The sequence below is a fragment of the Balaenoptera borealis genome (genome assembly GCF_965194805.1).
Source record: "Balaenoptera borealis genome assembly, chromosome: 6".
Classification (NCBI taxonomy): Eukaryota; Metazoa; Chordata; class Mammalia; order Artiodactyla; family Balaenopteridae; genus Balaenoptera; species Balaenoptera borealis.
Window position 1 is genome coordinate 9,990,544 of NC_138863.1, and position 24,039 is coordinate 10,014,582.

General features: G+C 39.9%; 1 protein-coding gene across 7 annotated transcripts in view; it reads left to right on the top strand.

Moving 5' to 3' along the window:
- The window catches only part of PID1 (phosphotyrosine interaction domain containing 1), a 242,133-nt gene that overhangs the window by 74,228 nt on the left and 143,866 nt on the right, over positions 1-24,039 (top strand). Inside the window, exon 1 of one of the 7 annotated variants that reach the window (XM_082396275.1) lies at positions 9-1,381. The exons of the other annotated variants lie outside the window; for them this stretch is intronic. Within the exon in view, the coding sequence (XP_082252401.1) occupies positions 1,319-1,381 (63 nt within the window). The 5' untranslated portion in view covers positions 9-1,318. Of the gene's footprint in view, positions 1-8; positions 1,382-24,039 lie in introns of those variants that run through there. 7 annotated transcript variants of the gene reach the window in all.

The following is a 24,039-nucleotide window of genomic DNA, read 5'->3' on the forward strand; positions in this document are numbered from 1 at the left end:
TTTTTGGCTGTGTTGGGTCTTCGTTTCTGTGCGAGGGCTTTCTCTAGTTGCGGCAAGCGGGGGCCACTCTTCATCGCGGTGTGCGGGCCTCTCACTATCGCGGCCTCTCTTGTTGCGGAGCACAGGCTCCAGACGCGCAGGCTCAGTAGTTGTGGCTCACGGGCCTAGTTGCTCTGCGGCATGTGGGATCTTCCCAGACCAGGGCTCGAACCCGTGTCCCCTGCATTGGCAGGCAGACTCTCAACCACTGCGCCACCAGGGAAGCCCGAGGATGTTGTTTTAAGCAACTAAATGTTGGAGTAATTTGTTATGCAGTAAAAGATAACCTGAATAGAATATGTACACTGATCTCTTAAATGCAGTTTGGATATGATGAATAAATAGTATATTGAGGAAGCAGCAATGGAAGGATCTGGGACATGAAAGTCTAAGTTGCGGTTTCATTCCTACTAACTTGTGTAACTATGAGCAAATTGACTGACCTCTTTGAACTTTATTTTTTTTCAGATATAAAAAAAGAGAATTGTATAATAATAATAAGAAGAAGAAGAAGAATGTCTCAGTGTAATAAAAGAAAGCACTTACTGAATGGTATTGTACAAGGCACTGAACTAGGTGTTTTAATACATTATTTAATTTAATTTCCACACCAATTCTGTAAATTATAGCTATTATTATTATTATTTCATTATTAATACCAGTTTACAGATGGGAAAATAAGCTTCGAGAAATCAGGAAACTGCTCACATATGCTCTATAAAATATATTTTTCTAACTTCTAGTTTTCTATTATTCTGTTTCTAAGATTCTTTGAATCATCACTTGTGATTTAGTGTCCTATTTGTGAAAGCTCAAGAATTTTTTTTACTGTACCAAAAGAACTTTCAAAGTTGTAAAGTAGAATCAGTTATGTAAAGAGAATGTCAGAGTCTTTAGTGCAGTTTATCCCAATACTGTTTATATATTGGGACAACAGAAAGAACTAGAAACATCAAAAGGTTCCTCTTTTGGTCTTCAGTCATGTTGTAAGGGAGCCACATGTGAAAGTGAGGGGTACACCTTACAAGTAGAAACATACTGGTTGCAGCAGTTGCCACATAACATAGTCCATCGAAATGGATCTTGGCAGAGAGGGAAAAAAGGTACTTCAGTGCCAATTGGTGAGCTGTCTTGTGTATAAAAGAACTATGTCTTCATCTTAATTATTAGTAAAGTATGAATTGCCCCTACATTCTTTGTATTTTTGTGTGGTTTTTTTTGTCCCCTGTTTTCTTCTAATAATTTTTTCTTTATCTTTGTACTTACAGTTATAAAGAGCATGTGTTCATGCTCACTGAAAGAAGGAAGGAAGGAAGGAAGGAAAACCGCTAATATTCATTGGGTAACTTTAACCCTGTCAGACATTCTGCTAGGTGCTAGCAACCTGTGCTATTAGCATAGCACATATGCTATTTCAGGTTTAAATTTTAAAACACATAACATTTAAATTTTGGAGATTATTTTGGTTTCCTAAAGCCACATGGTAGTAAAAGGTGGAATTGGATTTTGGATCCATCTTCTAAATCCTTGTTTCTGATGTGTAAAATGCCTCTATCTCTTGTAAGCCTGCTCTTTTGTTGACGAGATTGATTTTTCTTAGGTTTGATTTACCAATTCTTTTAAAAATCTTAATTCAATTTAAGAGTGCTGATTCACATATTGCATGGCTTCCCTGGTGCTCTGAACCTATTACTTTTGGTTGAAATATTAAGAGTGTCTAAATATAAGCTCGTGAATGAACTTGCTGAGTGGGTTGAAAAATACCCCTAAGCCTTTTAGGCCTTAGGTTGCAGGGTGTGCATTAGCGGTTGGACTCACATTTATTCGTGGTGAAGATCTGTTTGAGGCACTGATGGACGTATCATTTTGTGTGATTTAGTGAGGATTGCTGGGCTCTGCACCATGCCAAATGAGCCCTGGGAGAGGAACCTGGATACAGAAGAATTTCCTTCCATTCTCTTGAGGGAAGACGTTCACATCCTTGGGAAGTCCCTCTTCTCAGGGCCCTGGGCCAGGTGTCTGAGTCACTGCCTACCTGCATTTGATACCTGCTAGCAGTTTCCTCTAGCCCAGCTGTTCTGTAGTGGGGGCAATTTTGCCCTCCTTCCAGGAGATATTTGACAACGTCTGAAAACAACTGGGAGATGCAACAATTATCGAGTGGGTAGAGGCCAGGTTTGCTGCTGAACACCCAGCAACTCCAGGACAGCCCCACAAAGAATTATGTGGTCCACATGTCAGCAGTGCCGAAGTTGAGAAAGTGGAGTAGGTTTTCTCAACCCCAATTTTTCATTATTGCCCCCTAAGGAGCCTCTTTAGACATTTTCCGCTAATGATACCCTCCCCATTGAATTTTAATATATTATACAGTAAGTCCCCTACATACGAACCTTCAAGTTGTGAAATATTTATGTCATTGCCTTACATGGGAAACCAATAGCACTGCCATAAATACATGGGGCCAATAAAAATAAAGTGGGAAAAATTAATGAGCAGTTATTGCTTTCTGAAGGCTCTGAGCTGGGAGCCAGTACACTTTGGGCTAAAAAGGAAGATTAGCGTGGAAGAAAGGTATTCAGGATACATGGGCACCAAACCGAGACTTTCTCCTTGATATTGTTTGAAAGAGAATTGAAGTGGGCATAACGCCTCACAAGGTGACTGAATGCTGTATAATGCTGTATCTGTGTACTAACCAAAACCCATCTCATCTCATGTACCCCAGGGGTCTCTCCTACATTTTAGAAACACTGGTCAGGCAAGCCCAGGTAATTTTGTGCCCTTCCCTTTTCTGCCCCTTGACTGTCTACCCATGCAGTGTCGTCAGTAGTCAACTAGAACCATTTGAGGTTTCTTATTTCCTTTTGTGTTCCTAGTGCCAAGCACCGTGCCTGGTGCACACAGAGCAGCGGCTCCATGTTTATCTGTCACTGGAATGATTGCATGAAGATGTGTCCTCACTGACCGTGCATGGCCCCAGGTAGTCCATAGGTCAAGTTTGTGTGAAGTAGGGTTGGGTCCAGCTCCCTGGGTGTGTGCTGGGAGCAAATGTTCATCTCCTTCAGAAACACCCTCACAGAAACATCCAGAATATTGCTGGGCCAAATATCTGGGCGCCTCATGGTCCAGTCATGTTGATACATAAAATTAACCACCACAGAATCTTAAAACAGTAGAAATGTATTCTCTCACAGTTCTGGAGGCTAGAAATCTGAAATCCTGGTGTTAGTAGGGTTGGTTCCTTCCGGTGGTTCTGAGGGAGAGTCCACTCCACGCCTCTTTGTTCCCTGGCTTTGGGTGGTTGCTGGCAGTCCTTGGCATTCCTTGGCTTGTACATATCACTCTAAACTCTGCCTTCATTGTCACATGGCATAGACCCATGTGTGTCTGGGTCTGAATTTCCCTCTTCTTAGAAGGACACCGGTCACTGGCTTAGGGATCACCCTAATCCAGAATAACCTCATTTTAATTTGATTATATATGCAAAGGCTCTATTTCCAAATAAGGTCACATCTGCAGGTTCCAGGGGTTAGGACTTCAAGCATATCTTTTGAAGGACACAATTCAACTCATAGTAGGAAGCAGGACACTCAGCTGGGGATGAAGATGGAGAAGAGGAGAGGTTAACATAGTCATATAAGAGAGGGGGAAAGTTGATGATTAAAGAATTGCAGAGAATGCTGAGCGACCTGAACTGTCTGCTTGTGGTTCACGGTCATGAGCTGCATGTGAGGCCAGCCAGCATGGATGTGTGGCTTTTCCAGCCATGTGCATCTCTGTGTGTGCAGCCTTGGCTTGAGCAGAAAGTTGGTATTTTACCAGGGTTGGTTTTCCAAGGGAATTTGATGAAGTGCTCATTAAAGGTGTATGGAGGGGAATTGTTATGATGAGTGACCTTGGATGTTTAGTTGGGTAAGGAAGGCTGAGAGGACATGAGAGGGTGGGTCACAGGGAACGGATGACAGATGAGTGGGTTGAAGTTCCTGTCTAGTTGAAGATGCTGAGGGTCACAGGTACTAACAAGAGATCACGGTCAGAGACTTGGATGCTTAAAATGGAGCTGTGGACTAGTGGCCTTTAGGTACCTAAGATTTTAAGTACGTTTCCTAAAATCACCTAACTCTTGTTCTAGGGAGGCTCTTTTATTACTTTTAATTATGGCGTTCAGCCTCCTCACCCTAGGCACATTCAGAGGGTTATTCATTTTCATTATAAAAAGTAATCTGTTCATACAGCTGATGCTTGCTATATTTCTCGTCTTCATCATTTAGGGGAGAAATATCTCTGGTAATGTCTGCAAAGATAAATAAAGCAGAGTGTCATTTCCAAGCTGACCTATTGCAGTTCAATGGTTCCGGACTTCTAAATGTAAAATTAAGATGCTAAGGATATTGTAATCTATGAATTGATATCTTTTGATTATCAGTGGAGATGTCTTCCTCAGAGGAATATTTGGAGATAAGGCATCAGTGTAAGTTCTTGGCTTCACTGTTGTCATTTGTTATTTTATAATGTGGTAGCAAATCTGACTCCCAAAAATATTTCCTGATGGGTAGCTTTGATCTTCTTAGACCCTCCCATCAGGTTCTCATTGACTCCGCATGGATGGCAGAATATAGTATAGTCTTTCCTCACCTGACCCATATCTATTTTTTGCACCATCATCTTTTGCTGTGCATCTTTTTGTACCACGTATTCCAGCCAAACTAGAGCACCTACTGGTTCCTAGACATAAGATTTCCTTCCTGCCCCTGGATTCTTTCTCTTCCTGTCCTTGGGTCTGTTAACATCCTGTTAGCTCACCTGACCTTCAAGGCCCTCATCAGAAGATGTCTCTTTAATGAGGCTTCCCTTTAGTCTTGTGATTCTCAAACATTAGTGCGTATCAGAATCACCTGGAGAAGTTGCTAGAGGCAGATTACCAGGCTCCATCCCCAGAGTTAGGGCATGAGAACCTGCAATTCCATCGAGTTCCCAAGTGATGCTCATGCTGGGCCTGGAATCTATATTTTGAGAACCACCATGCTAAAAGGTTTAAAGTCTTTTTCTTAGTTACATTGACATTTATTTCTGCTAAAGCTTTGTTCTGTCACACTGCAAACATAATATTAGCACATATTTACTGAGCAATAATTATTTATCTAATGTCTTCTCTGTGCACACAGATTATGCACGTTGAAAGATTACTCATTTCCAATAAACCGCAATGTTTACAATACTCAAAATCACATTGAAGATAATTTAATCTTGGATGAATCAGTCGGCACCTCTGTTTCATGCATTGCCTAAGGTGTATCCTTATAAACGTCAATCATAATTTTATGGTACTCCAGAAAAAATTAGATCATTTGAACTTTCTGTAAAAGCTGATAAAGCAGAGATTTAAAAGAGGAAGGAGACTTCGTATTTGGAACTTGTATACTAAGTGCATGTGGATGTAATTACGGCATTTATTTAGAACTACAGGAGACTTAGCCAGACCCTTTGACCTGGGTCTTGTATTTGGTGCCTATTTGGGCTTGTGCTGGGCAGAGAGGTGAGCGGGGCATGTCCTCTGAAGGGCTGTCTTGAGGAGAAGAGGGACAAGGTGAGTCTGGGCAGATTGGGCTGTTTCTGAGCAAAGGTCCTTGTGGTCAAGAAGGGGTCAGCCTTTTCTGTAGCTTTGTGCTGCTCCATTCAGGGCTAAGTCCAGGACAAACAAATGACATACACACAGCTGCCTTTGCTTAAATCAGCTCAACAGACTGTGTTCTCATACAGCCAGATAAAATCTGGCATTTACTTTGTATCTAGCAACCTTTGCTTTTAGGAGAATTAAAAAAAAAAAGAAGCTGGGAATCTTGCATGGTTGAGTTTTATAATAATGTTGCATTAAAGGGAAAATACCATTTTAATAGATTAGTAATGAGAATGGTTAGGTTTTTTAAAAGGGGTGCTATCATCTGTATATAAACGGTGTAAAAATTTAAGGGTGTCTTGTTCTTTCATCTTCCTTTTGAGTCATGTGTCTCTCCCAACTTACCTTTGGTGTTTCCTGTTCATCACTCCATTTGAACGGTTTGACTTTGTAGCTTTGAGTGAGAAGCATTTTCCTCATGGGGCATAAGATCAGGGGTGTGAGGAGCCCAGATTTCTGCTCATGTCATAGAAGAGATGGAAGTGAATTAGTTCTGTTTCTCAAGACCAGGTGTGGGCTAATCGGAGCTATGAGGGTCCCCAGTTTGCAGGTTCCGTCTTTGAGGACCAACCAATCTTGGGTCAGTTTTCCACCCCACGCCCCACTTTTGCGTAGGGTTGTCGGAAGCTCTGGACTGGTGTTCCTTCCTTGTGTGAATAGGGTGGGGGCTGAGAACCTTAGGTTGAGGAGAAGCAGAATTGCGCTCAGGGGTGGCAAGAGTTACTGAAGGTCTTGGGACCAAGTGGGGAGTGAATTTTCACCCTCCTTTCCAAGCAGTGCAAACCAGAGGGGTGAGTGTGTGAATGAGCCAGTGGTTAAGAAGATAAGTTTTTGTATCTGATCTTTACAGAGAGGGTCTGGCTTCAGGTTGGGGCCTTAGTCTGTGTAAAGTCTAACTGAGCCTCACCCTGAGTTGGCTTGGCTCTTGGCGTGGTCAGTGCACATGTCCTGCCGTCCCTCCCTCTCCTCACTCATGCCCAGTGCACATGGATGGGTCCACTTCTCTTTCGAATCTTTCTCTGATGCCTCCAGACCATAAGAGAGTCTTCCCTCCTCTGAATTTTTAGAGCACGTATAGCCTCGACCACATAGTTTGGCTCTATTTGAAACCGAAGTGGTAAAAATTAATTTCCATTTGGGCAATTCAAAATGCCTTTATAAGTAATAAAATACATTTACTTGAGTGTAATTAACAAACATACATGCAAAATGAATGGGATGTTTTCATCCTGGCCACTTATAGAAAATGAACCATGGAGTTTAAGGCATGATTTCAAGGAGGATTTGAGTAACTGAAAAAGACGGGTAAACAATAAAAATTAAATGTGAGAAAATAGGATAATCACCAACAAAAGAATTACCTTTATTTTTTTCTTAAAAAATGAATTGAAGCAAATATGCTAAAACCTTTATATACCACTGTTAATCAAGATGACTTCTGAGATCACAGCTCACTGGTTTAGGCTAGACAAGAGCTAATGACTTCCAGGAGGGACAGGACACAGGAGATGGCCTGTCATGAGCAGCCACACGGCTGGCCTTCCCCGCTGTGACATTGTGGTCATTCTCCTGAGGGTAGAGAATCCGAGGGGGAAATCACAACATAAATTCAGGACCACCTCAAGTAGGGGAGGTTCTGCCTTTTCCCCTTAGCTTCTGATAATATAAAAACATACTAGTGGAGGGATTTGATAAAAAGAACTGGTTGGGTAGTCTGATTCAGTGGATGTGTAGTTTAAGAAAGAAAGAGAAGTAAAATGCAGTCCTAATCTCTTTCTTTGACCTCTTTGTTGATGCTGGGGCTGAGATAGGTACCCTGGAGAGAGGAGAAGTTTCCTGGAGGGGACCTGGAGAAGACAAGGAGCCCAGTTTTGGGCATTTTGACTTTTGGGTACACGTGGGCTAAGTTATCAAACTTCTTTGTTCCTCAGTTGTGAGTTCTGCAAAGTTGGTTTAAGCATTTCCTGAGTCATTACGCCTCAAATAGCACCTGAAATACAGTTCAGTAGATGTTAGGCAAGATGATGATGACAATGATGATGATGTAAGATGTCAGGGCTTTAATTGGGTAGTCATTCTCCCTGACCTGTCCAATCAGCATCTTTTCTTGTTAATCCTTTTTTTATCAGAGGGCAAAACCAGCAATCTGCAGAATTCACCCATCAATAAATAGGTCACTAATGCAAATAGGTTACTTGGTGTTTCAGAGAGATGAAAAGAAGCAATGTTGAAATCAGTGCAATAAGGAAAGGAAAGTAACATGATGAAGAATTGAGAAACGAGAAATGAGAAAAGCAAAAACCAAACCCAAAGGAAGGAAAGAAGAAAATAAGCCTAGTAATGAATGACATTAGTTATGTAATGATTTGCATTGCAATTATGAGTAACTTCCCAGCTCTTGCCCTGAGTCAGGACCTGTGCCCAGTGAAGTGTAAGCACTATAAATGTCCCCATCTACAGATGAGCAGCCTGCAGCTTGGAAGGTTATGTGAACTTCCAAGTTCATGCATCTAGTAAGAGGTGGAACCAACATTTAAATTCAAGTGACCCTCACTGTCGTGGAAGAAGTGAAGCTTCTTAAATGTATTCTTGACCCACTGGCGCATTCCTCCTGGCCCACAGTAGGTTATTTTGCTTCCTTTTGCTAATTGCATGATTAGGAAAAAAGCACGTGAAAATGTCTGTCATACAAAAGAAGTATTTAGGTATTTAGGGCTTCTACAGTTCCTTTCTCTTTTTCATGGTAGGGTTGAGTAAAACATTAACAGATGACATAGTAGATGCAGACATCGTTCAAGAATTATTGAAGCCAGCCATGGCTTATCTGCAGAATGAATGCTATAGGAAAAGATCTTGTGTTCATATCATCAGTGCTATCAGTGTCAACTAAAGTTTTTGAACCTTGCCGGAATGTAGGCTTTTGAATTTGAGAACCTGGTTACCTAATAGAAACAACAAATAGCAAAAGCTGTATTGGGAATGTGCGCTGAATCCAGGAACTAAAAATCATATGTCCCCAGGCCAGAGTCTGCTGGGTGTGTGACTCTGAGCTGAGGGGATCTCTGAGCCAAATGGAACCAATTAATGTATGCTTAGATGTGGACCTAAGGTTGTTTACCAAGCCAATTCACTGGTGGGAGTCACGTTTTTTTATCCTTCTTGATTTTAATTTAATTTGCTAATTGTCTTTAAGAAAAAAAAGGTTGTAGGAACTTTGGACGAAACTGCAAAAATCCAGATTTTACGAGCATGCTGAACGCAACTTTATAAGGAAATATAAAGTTGTTCTAAAATTATATGCTAAATATGCACCTGCTTTGAATTTGTAGCTTTGATAGATATTATTTTTTGGAACAAGTGCAGGGAGCTGTGTTGTACTTGAGGGGCATGATGGAAGGCAGTGAGCACGGGGTAGTAAAAGCCATCTTAAGCAATCGCAGAATTTCCCTCTCCCCCTAAAAGTCCAGCTGGCATTAGCAGGAGATTTTATGGAAGAAAAAATCTTTCCCAAACGCTCCTTTTGGTTACAAAAAATTGGAAAGTCCACTGGGGTCTGTTTCCTGAGAGAGGAAATGAATGAAATGTGTGTCATTTGTATCATGCAGTTGTGATACCATGATTATTCATGTTAGTCCTGCAAAAATACCTTTTTAAATAACTCTGAATCATAATATTGAGTGGCCCATGTTTAGGTCAATATTTGATTGAAGGTGGTGAATGGAAGCAATGGTAAGAAATGGTCTTATTTGTTTTAGATCAAAAGATAATTTAAGACCAGGAGTCCTCAGAGAGGAATTAAGGTAACATGAAGGTGAGAGTGTATTAGAATCACTTATTTACTCCTTTGCTTTATCCCTCATTCTACTGTCCTCCAGGATGAAGGTGGAAAAGGTTTGCCCACCGTGTGTAATTGAAAATATTTTCCACTTGATTCTGTCTTGTTTTGAACTACTCTTTCAGGGCTGGTGGCTTATTTTCTTTATTACTTGAAAATATTTATTATCTTCCTGGTTTTTGGAAATACAAAAATGTTGTTGTTCACAAAGACTTGTGATAGTTTTTACTGACAAGCTAATTGACTCATAAACAAGAACAGCCTTACTTAAAATTTAAAAAATTATATATTTAACAAGCAAAGTACGACCTGTAACCATATTAATGAGTCAGTCACTTAAGCTTGTTTACCCAACTTGTTTACCCAGCGTTTGCTTGAGTTTCTCAGTATGCAGCCCAGTCAAAAGCAATGAATAAAGCCTGGTTAAGATTGTGGTGTGTGAATGTGTAGTGACTTTGCTGTGAGATTTGGTAGCTTTGAGTAGTGGTTACAAGCACCATGTTCCAGTTATGTATTGCTCTGTAACATGTCATTTCCAAAATTAGATGTGTAGATCAATAATGACCAATTATTTTGCTCACAAATCTGCAGTTTGGACAGAGCTCTGTGGGGTCAGCTGAGGCAGTTCAACAAGGGCTAAAGGATCTACTTCAAGATGGCTTGTTTGTGTGACTGGCAAGTTGGTGCTGGTTGTTGGCTAGGAGCACAGCTGGGTTGTGCTGTTTCCTGTCTGCATGTTTCTCTCCTTGGGGCTGTTTGAGCTTCCTCATAGCATGGTGGCTAGATTCCAAGACCTACTGTTGAAGAGACAATAGCTGGAAGCTGCCAGTCTCTTAAAGGTTGAACCAGAAGGACATAGACCCTTCCTCTTGAGGTGAGGGGTGTCAAAGAATTTGCAGCCATTTTTAATTTATCACAGACCAAATTGGACTACTTATCTCTGCCTCTGTAAGCTATTCACATTCATATCTTTTGGCACTTCTCAAGGTGTTTCTTTACCTGTATCGGCCTCCCCTCCTTTTTACTTCATGCATTTTCAATGGTGGCAAAAATTGGTTCTTGGAATGGGAAAAAACTTAGATGTTATAATGGGAATATCTCTACCATAGAATGTAAACAGATTCACAATATACCTGTGCTATTAAAATTTCAGGGGGGTGAGGGAGGCAATTAGAGAAAAAAAAAGTCTGAAAAGAGCTCCTTAGGCAGCTGATTATGTAAAAAACTTTGAGAGACACAGCTTTACTTTCAGCCCAGATCTGTTGTCCTTTCTTCCATAAAGCCTATCCTAACCCAATTCCAGCAAACTTAATTGTTATATACTTATAGACATTTCATTTGTATGTCTGCAGTGTATTTAAGCTGGTTGTATTTCAGCTTTTTCTCCCTTATCTGACTATGAACTTCATAATATTATCAAGTACCAATAGAATGCCTGTAATCAATAGTTAGTGAATTGAATAAAAATGAATTAAAGGGAAATTAGGTTTTATAATAGTTTGGGTTTTTCCAGAAAGAGACCCTGAGATTTAAGTGCAAGTAGCCTTTTGGGAAGTTCAGGAAACATTGGTGGGGAGCAGGGAGGTGGGGCAGGGAAGGAGAGGAGGCAGTGAGCTGTGTCATCAGGCTTAATCCTGCGGGAAGTTCTCAGAAATGTGAAAAACCAAGCCTAAAACCAAACCAAAACAAAAAAGTACCCCCAACTCAGAGTTAAACCACTTGTAGGGATGGGGAGCTGGGGTATTTATACTCTGACTCTCTGTCATTCACTGACTGAGGACTCCCAACGATGTTCATCCACTGCACTTGCTTCTGTGGCTTTGGGAAAGGCCCCTGGCAGAGAGAAGCAGGTACTGATGGTGAAGTCACAGGGCAGCCAGACGTGGGAAGGCCTTAGGGCTAAAGGCAGGGCACCAGGAGTGTCAGCTGTAGGCTTTCTTAGCACTTTGTGACTAGAATAATAGGAAGAAAGGTGACGAATGGTTTTTATTTGGAATGGGGGAACTCCTACTTTCTCAATGTCAGTCTTCCTGGTTGAAGTTCAGCTCCATGAATACAGGAAGCATGCTTGTCTTATTCAACACTGTATACCCAGCAGAGTCTCTGATTTAACAAATGAGAGGATTAATGAATAAGCGTCAGAATAAACCAGCACAGGTTTGAGATGTGTTCTTTATTGTGTTCCAGTTCCAGCAAGGTCAGGGCAGGTAGGGCACAAGGTGGTAATGAAAGCTGACAAGTATCAGGTGCAGTTTGCCTTCAACAACTCTTAGAAGATAGAGTAACCACAGGGTAGAATTGCTTCTGCAGGGGGCCAGGGCTGCTTATTGAACCACTGGCATTTTCATGACTGTGCAGCTTAGACTCAGATTGAGATCCACTGAACTCAAGACGAGCCCAGGGCAAGTCCTGCCCAGTTTCTTTGTCTGGTCCTGAGGCATTTAGCGTTACCTTGGGTTCAGGTGCAGTGAAAACAAGTAATACTGACTGGCAGTGGCCAGTGAAATATCTGTGCCCAGATAAGCTTGAAACCATGAAGAGTCCACATGGTGAGTACCTTCTCTTTCTGTTATGGGCTGACTTGTGCCTGCTCCTCCCTCAAAAAAGACATGTGGAAGTCCTAATCCCTGTTGCTTCAGAATGTGACCTTATTTAGAAATAGGGTCTTTGCAGAGGTCATCAAGTTAAACTGAGGTCATTAGGATGGGACCTAATCCACTATGGTGTCCTTACAAAAAAGGGAAATTCGGACTCAGAGACAGACATACACAGAGGGAACGTGATGTGAAGACACACAGAGGAGACAGCCATGTGCCTGGAGTGATGCATCTACCAGCCAAGGAATGCCAGGGCTCTCCAGCAGACTCCAGAAGCTAGAAGGAGGAGGGAAGGATCCTCCCCCCGAGCTGCCAAGGAGACCATGGCCCTGTTGACACCTTGATTTGGGGCTTCTTGACTCCAGAACTGTTAGACAATACATTTCTGTTGTTTCCAGTCACCCAGTTTTCACCCAGCCCTAGGGAAGTAGTACACTTTCTTTTCTTTTTTCCTTTCTTTATTTTATTTTATTTTTGAATTTTTTAAAACAATTTATTTTATTTATGGCTGTGTTGGTTCTTCGCTCCTGTGCGAGGACTGTCTCCAGCCGCGGCAAGTGGGGGCCACTCCTCACCACGGTGCGCGGGCCTCCCACCACCACGGCGGCGCCCCCCCCCCTCCCGTTGCGGAGCACAGGCTCCAGACGCGCAGGCTCAGTAGTTGTGGCTCACGGGCCCAGCCACTCCGCGGCATGCGGGATCCTCCCAGACCAGGGCCGGAACCCGTGTCCCCTGCATTGGCAAGCAGATTCTCAACCACTGCGCCACCGGGGAAGCCCCTATTTTATTTTTTCGATTAAGACTTTCCTAAGTAATTGTCCTCTCCCTCCCTCTCTTCCTCCTACTCTTTCCTTGTTTTCTTACATATGCTGCGTTGACAACATAGTTGACATTTACTTGTGGGTTCCCTGGAGTAAGAAAGGAAATTCCATTCTTTTTTTTTTTTTTATTAATTTATTTTATTTATTCGTTTTTTTTGACTGCATTGGGTCTTCGTTGCTGTGCATGGGCTTTCTCTAGTTGAGGTGAGCGGGGCTCCTCTTCTTGCAGTGCACGGATTTATTGCGGTGGCTTCTCTTGTTGCGGAGCACGGGCTCTAGGCAAGTGGGCTTCAGTAGTTGTGGTACGTGGGCTCAGTAGTTGTGGCTCACAGGCTCTAGAGCACAGGCTCAGTAGTTGTGGCACACGGGCTTAGTTGCTCCGCGGCATGTGGGATCTTCCTGGACCAGGGCTCGAACCCATGCCTCCTGCATTGGCAGGCCGATTCTTAACCACTGTGCTACCAGGGAAGCCCGGAAATTCCATTCTTAAACCATTTGGAGAATAGCAGAAAACCCCTCTTCAGATGTTTGGACCTTTTGGCTCTTACTCAAGAGGGGGTCATTTTCCTCATTGAAATGGTTTGCCATCTCTGCCAGGACTGGGTGGAGATGAGCCTTTTCTGCTGTTGTAGTTTGGTGAGACTGGCCTGAGAGATGGCCTACATCTCCTACATGTTGGATCTTGAGGGGCTGCAGGCATGGAGCCCTTCCTTTCCAAGGAAATTTGTGTGATTTCTGTGAACCAAGTATGGCCATTAGTAATGGTTCCTTTGGCCGAGAGCTGTCAGCCTCCTACACGTGAGGCTGGATTGTTATCTGGTTGTGGACTTGGACCAGAGATCATTACCAAGGTGATTTTCAGAACACAACAGTCTAGTTGATGGTAGTGAGCTCTGGTGTAGAGTCAAGAAATGGAAGGAAGTGAAGGAAGATGAGAACAGGGTGATTTGGGCGTGTGTGTAGTTTGATGGCTTTGTTTTTAAATTCCAATTATGTTGTTTTTCTTTACTCACTTAATCATTCGTTTATTCATTAAATATTTATTTCGTGACTGCTCTGTGTCAGGTGCTTTGTGAGGGACGAGGGTTACAAAGAAAAGACAACCTTGTAAACGGTACATTCAGGTGTTATAGGTGGTATGCAAATACTCACTATTGTACAGGTATGGTTCAGGCATAAAGCAGACAGAGAGGTTAATTCTACCCGGGCTGGGAGGTGAGGAGTTTCAGAAAAGCCTTTATAGATGTGATCATAATTGAGAGGACAGTCAACAAAATATTAAAGTTGCTGTCTCCCTCAATGGGGATTAATTTTTGCTCTTTTTAAAAAACTCTCCTAAAGGTATCATGTATAGCAAATGAATTCTCGGTCCTCTGTAGATGACTCTGCAGCGTAGCGCTCTCCACTGACCCCTGATCAAAGCAAGCTCTGGTCTTGCCAAAGCTCTGGCATGTCACCTTCCTGACCATTTGAAGCCTGGGCACAAAATTATTTTAAGTTTCCTTCCAACCTGCCAAGATAGTGTTCAATCCTGCATCAACCAAAACATTGTCCTATAGAGGAATTTTGTCTAGCAAAAATGAAGTGAAAATAAAACCAAATGTGTGTAGACATAAATGTCTGTGTGTTCAGAACATTTATCTGCCAGGTCCTGAGGAGCAAGGTATTTACTGACACCATAGAGCCAAGCATTTCAAATGGGAATGTTTAGGTGCCCCTGGGGCCACACTCAGGGCCTGAATGAAGTCCCTTGGGGGAATGTGAGAAACAGTCTTCGGAATCTTACATAATCTTCACTTCTCTGGGCTTTGTTTTCTTCATCAGTGAAATGAGGGAGTTGGTCTAGTTCATCTGGAAGGTGTAGCCTGTATTGCTGGCTAGTTCCTCCCACAGAGTTTCATGGCTTATGTTTCTACATTTATTTATGAGGGAGGATAGGACCAATATATCTCTAAGGAGAAGTATCTGAGAAGGGAGATAGGAAACTGACCACAGTCAGATAGTAGTCAGCATTGGTGAAACCGTAAATATCTGAGATGGAAAGAAATAGGGTCTGTAGGAAAGGACCTTTGGAAATGATAGATAATGCTAATATGCACTTCACAACATTATATGTGTATCTCCCAAACACAAAGCATTCTTCAGTGTACTTAGTTTTTAACTGATTAAAAATATGAATTGACTTATGCCTTTGCCTAGGATGTATCACTTTCATCCTACCAACAAGAAAAAGTCAGCTAGTCTATAAAATCATAGCTTCTCTTGAATCCATCAAAGAGCCAGGGTCATAGTACATCCAACCTACCTGCAATATACAGAAAATAAGGCCTCCAAAAAGCGACTACATATGAGTTATGGCTCACGTGTGGAAGAGGATGGGAGGAAGATGGCCTGCGATACAAGAAGGCAAGAAAAATTCAGCTAAAATTATTAACAATTTTCTAAAGGTCAATTATGGGCTAGCACAAGAGTATAGAACCCAAGGTGGCTGTATACCCATGGGGGAGTCACACTGTCTTGCAGGCTTCTCTAAACTGACCGCCACTGGGGCTCAGGAGAGGGATTGAGAGGCAGGCTAGAGGCCAGAGCAAGGTTCCCTTGATGTGTGGTTATCAGGCACAAAGCCTCACCTCAATCTTATCCCTAAGAAGCATAAGATTTCACAGCTAAGGTAGGATGGCAAATCCTACCTTAGGTGAAGGTATAGGTGAAGGAGTCAAGAAATGGTGGTTGAAGGTGAAGACCCATTGTGCATAGGTGAAGACCCATTGTAAATTGTGGAGAGGAAAAGAAAAAATCCTCTACATCTAGGGGAAAGGTGGGAAACCAGCCTGGATCCAGAACAGTAGAGGCCCCTTGTAGCAAAGTCAAGATCATTGAGAGCATGATTTCCAAGACTAAAGGACACAGGACATGCCCTAGAAAGCACCTAGTGTCAAGAAATTTCAGTCAACATTTAGGGGCAGGGAAGAAGTGTCATGAGAGACTCTCTCACTCAGGTGTACAGAGGAGCCTGAAAGCTGAGGGTGGAGCAGCAATATTGAGACATTCTTCCCAGCAAGCCAGACCCCACCCTGAAAACAAAGAAATGCTGGTGGAATTGAAGTCTGTACTACAGCAATAAAGCCCAAACCCAGACTATTTCCAGGCTAGACTGACTTGACACACTGCACTAATGCTCACTAAGCTGTAGAAGGAATGTGGTCCATTTCCGATATAAATGCATTTACTACACACTCTACTGAAACGATGTCTAGAATTCAGTAAAAAATATAAGATGTACAAAACATCAAGAGAAAAAGCAATTTGTCTTCTCCATTGTGAGGAGACAAAGCTATTAGTAAAACCAGACTCAGTGGCGACTTGAGTATGGAGTGTAAAATAACTGTCATTAGTATATCAAAGGCTCTAGAGAAAAAAGTGGAGGGCATACATGAACATATGGGGAATTTCAGCAAAGAGAAACTGTAAGAAAGAATCAAATGAAACTGCTAGAGAAAACAAGAACAAAAACAGCAACAACAGAATAACAGAGATGAAGACAGACTTTAATGAACTCATCAGTAGACTCGACATAACCAAAGGAAAAATAAGTGAACTTGAAGATAGGCCACTGTGTTGATTGTATTGATTTTCTGTGTCATATTTCATTGATTTCTCCTTTGTCTTTATTATTTGGTTTCTTTTACTCACTTTTGGGTTTCATTTATTTTTCCCTTTTTTTTTTCTTAAGTTTGAAGCTGAGTTTATTGAATAGAGAACTTTCTTCTACATTTCTAATCTATTTCTAATATTTCTAATACTGGCATTTATGCTATAAAATTTCCCTTAAGTACCATTTTAGTGGCGTCCTAGAATTTTTGATGTATTATGTTTTCATTTTCATTCAGTTCAAACTAATTTCTATTTTACCTCTTGATTTATTCTTTCATCCATGGGTTATTTAGAAGTGTGCTATTTAGTTTCCATATATTTGTAAAATTTACAGGTATTTTTCTGTTATTACTTTGTATAGCTTGAATCCTAAATTTACTTTTTTTGTGGCTCAGCATTTTGTCTGTCTTGGTAAATGTTTTATGTACACTTGAATTCTGTTTTTTGGTAAAGTGGTTTATAATTATCAGTCATGTTAGGTTGGTTGATGGTGCTACTCATTCTATCAATTTTGGAGAGAGCAGTATTGAAATTGCCAACCGTATTTGTGTTTTTTGTCTACTTATCCTTGTGGTCTATCATATTTATTTGCTTCTTCATATTTAGAGTGAATTTCTTATAGGCAGCATAGAGTTGGGTTTTGTTTTTGATTTAATCTCACTATATCTTTCTTTTATTTGGGATATTTAGGCCATTTACATTTTATATAATTGTTGACACGTTTAATTTTAAATCTGTTATCTTATTTGTTTTCTATTTGTCTTATCATTTTTTTGGTTAACTTTTTCCTCTATTTCTGCCTTCTTTTTTTATGATTCCATTTTATCTTCTTTATACTTATATATAACTCTTTGGTTTGTTATTTTAGTCATTGCTTTATGGTTTATAGTATACACCTTTAATTTATTATAACCTACCTTCAAATGATATTAAACCACGTCATATATACTGTTAGATCCTTAAAATAGTATACTTCCGTTTTTACCTTTTCTGACCATTGTACTAGTGTGGCAATACATCTTACTTTTGTATCTGGTAAAATCCCATACCACATTGTTATTATTTTTAGTAATTTTGAATAGTCAAAATTATCTGATAATTATTATAATTTATAGATAATTATTCATTATCTTTGAATGAATTTTAAATTATAAGAAAGAAACTTATTAGTCCATATAGTTACCCTCTTCTCTACTCTTCATTCCCTTTTATAGATCTATATTTTCATCTTTTCTTTTGCCCAACTGACTTTCTTTAACATTTCTTATAGAAAAAGTCCACTGGCAATGAATTGTTTCAGTTTTATTTTACCTTCATTCTATACTCAGAATTCTTGATGTGCTGTGGTGTAATTTTCTTCTATTTCTTCTGCTTGGGGCTTATTGAGATTCTTGTATTTGTGGGTTTATAATTTTCTCAAATTTAGAAAATTTCTTGCTGTTTCCTCATTTTTTTTCTTGTTTTTCCTTACTTCTCCTCTGGGACTCCAATTATACATATATCAGCATAGTTGAAGTTGTCCCTTAGCTCCTTGATGCATTTTTTTTCTTCTTTTCTCTCTGTTTCATTTTGAATAGTTTCTATTGTTATGTCTCCAAGTTCACCAATGTTTTTTTTCTATAATGGAATCTGTTAGTAGCACCCAGTGTGCTTTTCCCCTTTACCATTATAGTTTTTATCTTTAGAAGTTAAATTTGTATCTTTTTATATCTTCAATATCTCTACTTACCTTTTGGAATATATGAAATACAGTTTTAATGTCTTTACCTGGTCATTATAACATCTGTGTCATTTTTGGTTGGTTTTATTAATTGATTTGTCTCTATTATGGGTTCTATTTTTCTGCCTTTTTGCATGCCTGGTGATTTTTGATTGGATGTTAGACATTTTGAATTTTACCTTGTTGGTTGCTGGATATTTTTGTAATCCTATAAATATTTTTCAACAATTTTTGTGGAATTCAGGTAAATTACTCTGAAGTACTTTGATTATTTTGGATCATCTTTTAAAGATTTGCAGGTGGAATCAGAGTGGCGTTTAGTCTAGTGCTAATTATTTCCTACTACTGTGACTAGACATTGAGTACTCTACCCAGTGCCCTATGACTCATGAGTTTTTCCATTCATTGGTGGAAACAGACAATATTGCTGGTTCTGTGTGAGCACCAGCACGTTCATCTCTAGTTCTTTCCAATGGTTCTTTTCCTTTGGTTAGTTTCCTTTCATGTATACTCTGATTAGTACACAACTGAATATTTAAGGGGACACTCTGCAGATTTCCAGAGTTCTCTCTGTGTGCAGATATCTCCTTTTATTTGTCTCCCTGGGCTTTCATCTCAGTCACCTTAGCTCAGGGACTCTGCTGGGCCCTGTTTTTCTCCTCCCTTCATGGCAGCCTGCAAACTCCCTCAAGGTAGTAAGCCAGACAATTGTATAACTTATCTCATTTGTGTCACATCTTTCAGAGATCACTGTCCTTCATTGCCTGATATCCAGTGTCTCACAAACTGTTGCTTCATATTTTTTTTTTTTCTAGTTTATTTGGTTGTTTTAGGTGGCAGGATCTATTTGGTTCCTGTTACTCCATCTGGATTGAAAATGAAGTAAAAAATATTGATCTTTAGCAGTTTAATTGAATTCAGTGCAATAAGACACTCATACCACCAGGGGCATGTGGGAATAACTTAGAGAAGAACAGATTTCTAAATGCTTATTCCTATCCCATACTTAGTATGTGGAATGACCAGACAATTGGCCCATTTTATTATTACTTCTCTCTATCATTCACTCACACTCTGTTAGTTGAATATTCATAGTTTAAATATAGGTATGAGTTAATTCAGCTGTACTTGAATTTTTTTCATGAGTGGGTGGAATTTTTGTTCTATGCTCCTAGCATTTGTCATTTTCCATCAGGGGCTGCAAATTCAAATGCCTGTAAGGGTCAAGCAAGTATAGGAGTGAAGTTGGTAAGGCATAAATAGTCACTGGTCTTTATTTATTTATTTTTTATTTTTGGCTGCGTTGGGTCTTCGTTGCTGCGCGTGGGCTATCTCTAGTTGTGGCGAGTGGGGGCTACTCTTCATCGCAGTGTGCAGGCTTCTCATTGTGGTGGCTTCTCTTGTTGTGGAGCATGGGCTCTAAGCACACAGGCAGCACGCGGGCTTGGTAGTTGCGGCGCATGGGCTCAGTAGTTGCAGTGCGCAGGCTCTGGGGCTCCAGGGCTTCAATAGTTGTGGCTTGTGGGTTCTAGAGCGCAGGCTCAGTAGTTGTGGCACACGGGCTTAGTTGCTCTGCGGCATGTGGGATCTTCCCAGGCCAGGGATTGAACCCGTGTCCCCTGCATTGGCAGGCGGATTCTTAACCATTGAGCCACCAGGGTAGTCCCACTGGTCTTTAGTATAGAAGGGAAATCTGGCACTGGGGGAAGGAGGGACCATGGTGATTTGCAGAGGAAAATGCCTAAGTAAATAAGGGCTTTTGCAACAACCAGCTGGAGCTCATTGTTGCCCTGAGGGAATGCAAGTTGCTTTTGTAGATATTCTGATCTTTCAAGAGAAGTAGAAATGCAAATTTTAATATGTATCTCAGTTTTTGAATATACTTCAAATTTTGATCATAAAGCAGTCTGTGAATCAAATAAAACTTATTTATAGGCTAAGTATGCCTTCAGGCTGTGAGCTTGCAACCTGTGTTCAACAATAAATTGTTTAACTGTTAACATATACAAAAATAGTTTAGAAAATTACAGAAACCACTGAAGCTAGGGATATAGCACATAGGTATTTTGTGTGTGTGCATGTGCATATGTATGTATTTCAGATCAGTAACAAAAAATAAATAAGTAGATACACACACACAAACACACATACACACACTCCCCTGAGTGAGTCTTTCACAAGCCTTGGGGGCTTTTTGCATACTCTGTGGGCATGGAGTTATTTTTATGCTTCTCCCACATAATCTCTTGAGAGAATCTGTGATGTTCAAAAGAAATTCTTCCATAATTAAAACTGCATGAATAAATATGGGTGTGTGAACATGAGTATTTTCAGTTAGTTTAATAATAACTATCAGTTTAATAGATATAGACAGCCTTTTAAATTTATGAATATCTGGATGTAGGCCTTTAAGCTGTAACTTTTTTGAATATGGCAGTTACTAGTATAATTTGCAGCAAGAAGCTTCATGCCAAATTGGTGTATGTCTTTCTTTTCTTGAAATACCAGATCAACACAAATTGCATTAAAAATTTAATTCTTGAAATAAAATAGTGCAATTTTGTATACGCCTGCTAGATTTGGGGAGATTATCCAACCCTGCTTTACTTTTAAAAAGGACAAAAACTAACAAACAAAACCTTTGCACTAAAATGTGTTTAAATGAAAGTTGAATTTAAGTAAAATTTTCTTTTATTCACTCATGTAATTACTCCTAATCATCTAACAAATCATTTGCTGTTTATTTAACAAAATATTTTTCTCATTTTTATGGGTTTTTTTTTGGTAAAAGTGCTAGAATAAATATTTAAAAGCAGAAATCTGAGAATATACATTAAATATAAGCAAAAGATTATTAGATCTAATTTATTAAAGGACACAAAAGTCATCACACCTGTTTCTTTATTCATATGTGGGGCCTGAATATACTTGTTTCTTTAAGAGACAAGTGGTATACAATGTAAGGAAACTACAACTGAGTTCCACTAATTCTTACAGAACCCTAAAGTAATAAAATAATTATGCGTAGAATGTCAAAGCCCTACTGATTTTTGTACACTTGTACAGATTAACATTTGTTTGGGGTACTGAGTTTTTTTCCATTAATTCCATTCACCCACTTGTTCCTTGTGGTTCTCTTGAGAGCATTTGCAATATTTCTGAAGCTTGATTAGGGCATTACTGAATCAGTAATTTGCAAGTTAAAACTGACCATTTTAGTCAGCCTTCAAAATGCAAAGATGAGCCAGGGATTAAAACCTTTAATGCCTTCCCTCTAATTTCTGTGAAGACAGTGTTCCAGTTTTCTTAGAAAAAGAGGAGGCAGGATTTGCCTTCCAAAGAAGTTTTGTATTTTGGATACAGAATCAATACAAAGGTGAGATACACTGGATTTGAATTGGTAAAATATGTAAATCCCTGCCTGCTAAACTGTCAGAGATTAATGTCTGAATAGGAGTAGGAAGCGCCAACTGTAAAATTATACAGGGCATGGCGATTACCCCATCTGCATAATGGGGCTTGATTTAGAGGCTCTATTTTAGGATCGCACATAAAGCACCAAATGTAGAAAGCAGAGCTTTGTTTAATTTGTCCTAGGCAGTGCCCTAATTTTCTACAACACTATTCACGTCCCTTCTTTAAGAATGAATAACACATTTTCTTTATGGAACCCTGTGCATCCGTCATTTGGGGACTGTAGCTTTTCCAAGCTACTCTATTAGATTGCTCTTGTGTTGCCTTTTTATGATGCTACTGGATTATGTTATTTGAGGTTGCATTATCTTTATTGCACTTGTATGTCCATGCAAAGAACAAGTGATATTATTTTTGACTGGTCATAACAAGCAATTTAAAGTTGACAGATGGGAAAACTGAGGCCCAGGAAGTATAAGGCCATGCAGTTCTGACAGAGTTGGTTATAGCAAATGGGTCTTGGCTACTCAGCAAGAATTGGGTATTATTGCAGGTACAGTATTCGACTGTCTCTTGAGACTTGGGATTCATCTTATTTTGGCAGTAGCTCAGAGAGCTTTGTCTTAAATATTAATAACCTAGGGACTGTAATACTTTCTTTGGGTTGTTATTTGGTGCTTGGTCATTAAGGCTCAGCCTATTCAAATAAGTGCAAGATTCACTATGTTTTTTTAAAGATAATGTTGCTATTCATTTATGCAGATTAACATTTATGAGCTCCTTTTAAAATTTTTGTCTCCGTTTTATTTTTACAGATGATTTTTTATTAAAAAGTAATTTTGTATTGGTGAGACTCTTTGAATTTTGAGGATCATCTAACTCAAGCTCACTTAAGCATAAAAGGCACTGTATTGGTTCATTCTGTCAGTAAGTCTGTGGATAGACATCTAACTCAAGCTCACTTAAGCATAAAAGGCACTGTATTGGTTCATTCTGTCAGTAAGTCTGTGGATAGACATCTAACTCAAGCTCACTTAAGCATAAAAGGCACTGTAGTTCTTCCTGGTTCAGTCTCGGCAGTTTGTGCATTTCTAAGAATCTGTCCATTTCTTCCAGGTTGTCCATTTTATTGGCATAGAGTTGCTTGTAGTAATCTCTCATGATCTTTTGTATTTCTGCAGTGTCAGTGGTTATTTCTCCTTTTTCATTTCTAATTCTATTGATCTGAGTCTTCTCCCTTTTTCTCTTGATGAGTCTGGCTAATGGTTTATCAATTTTGTTTATCTTCTCAAAGAACCAGCTTTTAGTTTCATTGATTTTTGCTATTGTTTCCTTCATTAATCATTAGAGAAATGCAAATCAAAACTACAATGAGATATCATCTCACACTGGTCAGAATGGCCATCATCAAAAAATCTAGAAACAATAAATGCTGGAGAGGGTGTGGAGGAAAGGGAACACTCTTGCACTGTTGGTGGGAATGTAAATTGATACAGCCACTATGGAGAACAGTATGGAGGTTCCTTAAAAAACTACAAATAGAACTACCATACGACCCAGCAATCCCACTACTGGGCATATACCCTGAGAAAACCATAGGTCAAAAAGTGTCATGTACCACAATGTTCATTGCAGCTCTATTTACAATAGCCAGGACCTGGAAGCAACCTAAATGTCCATCGACAGATGAATGGATAAAGAAGATGTGGCACATATATACAATGGAATATTACTCAGCCATAAAAAGAAATGAAATGGAGGTATTTGTAATGAGGTGGATGGAGTTAGAGTCTGTCATACAGAGTGAAGTAAGTCAGAAAGAGAAAAACAAATACAGTATGCTAACACATATATACGGAATCTAAGGGAAAAAAAAAAAAAAAAAAAGGCCATGAAGAACCTAGTGGCAAGATGGGAATAAAGACACAGACCTACTAGAGAATGGACTTGAGGATATGGGGAGGGGGTGGGGTGAGATGTGACAGGGTAAGAGAGTGTCATGGACATATATACACTACCAAATGTAAAATAGATAGCTAGTGGGAAGCAGCCGCATAGCACAGGGAGATCAGCTCGGTGCTTTGTGACCACCTAGAGGGGTGGGATGGGGAGGGTGGGAGGGAGGGAGATGCAAGAGGGAAGAGAAATGCGAGCATATTGTATATGTATAACTGATTCACTTTGTTATAAAGCAGAAGCTAACACACTACTGTAAGGCAATTATACTTCAATAAAGATGTTTTAAAAAAAAAAAAAAAAAAAAAGGCACTGTATTGGTTCAT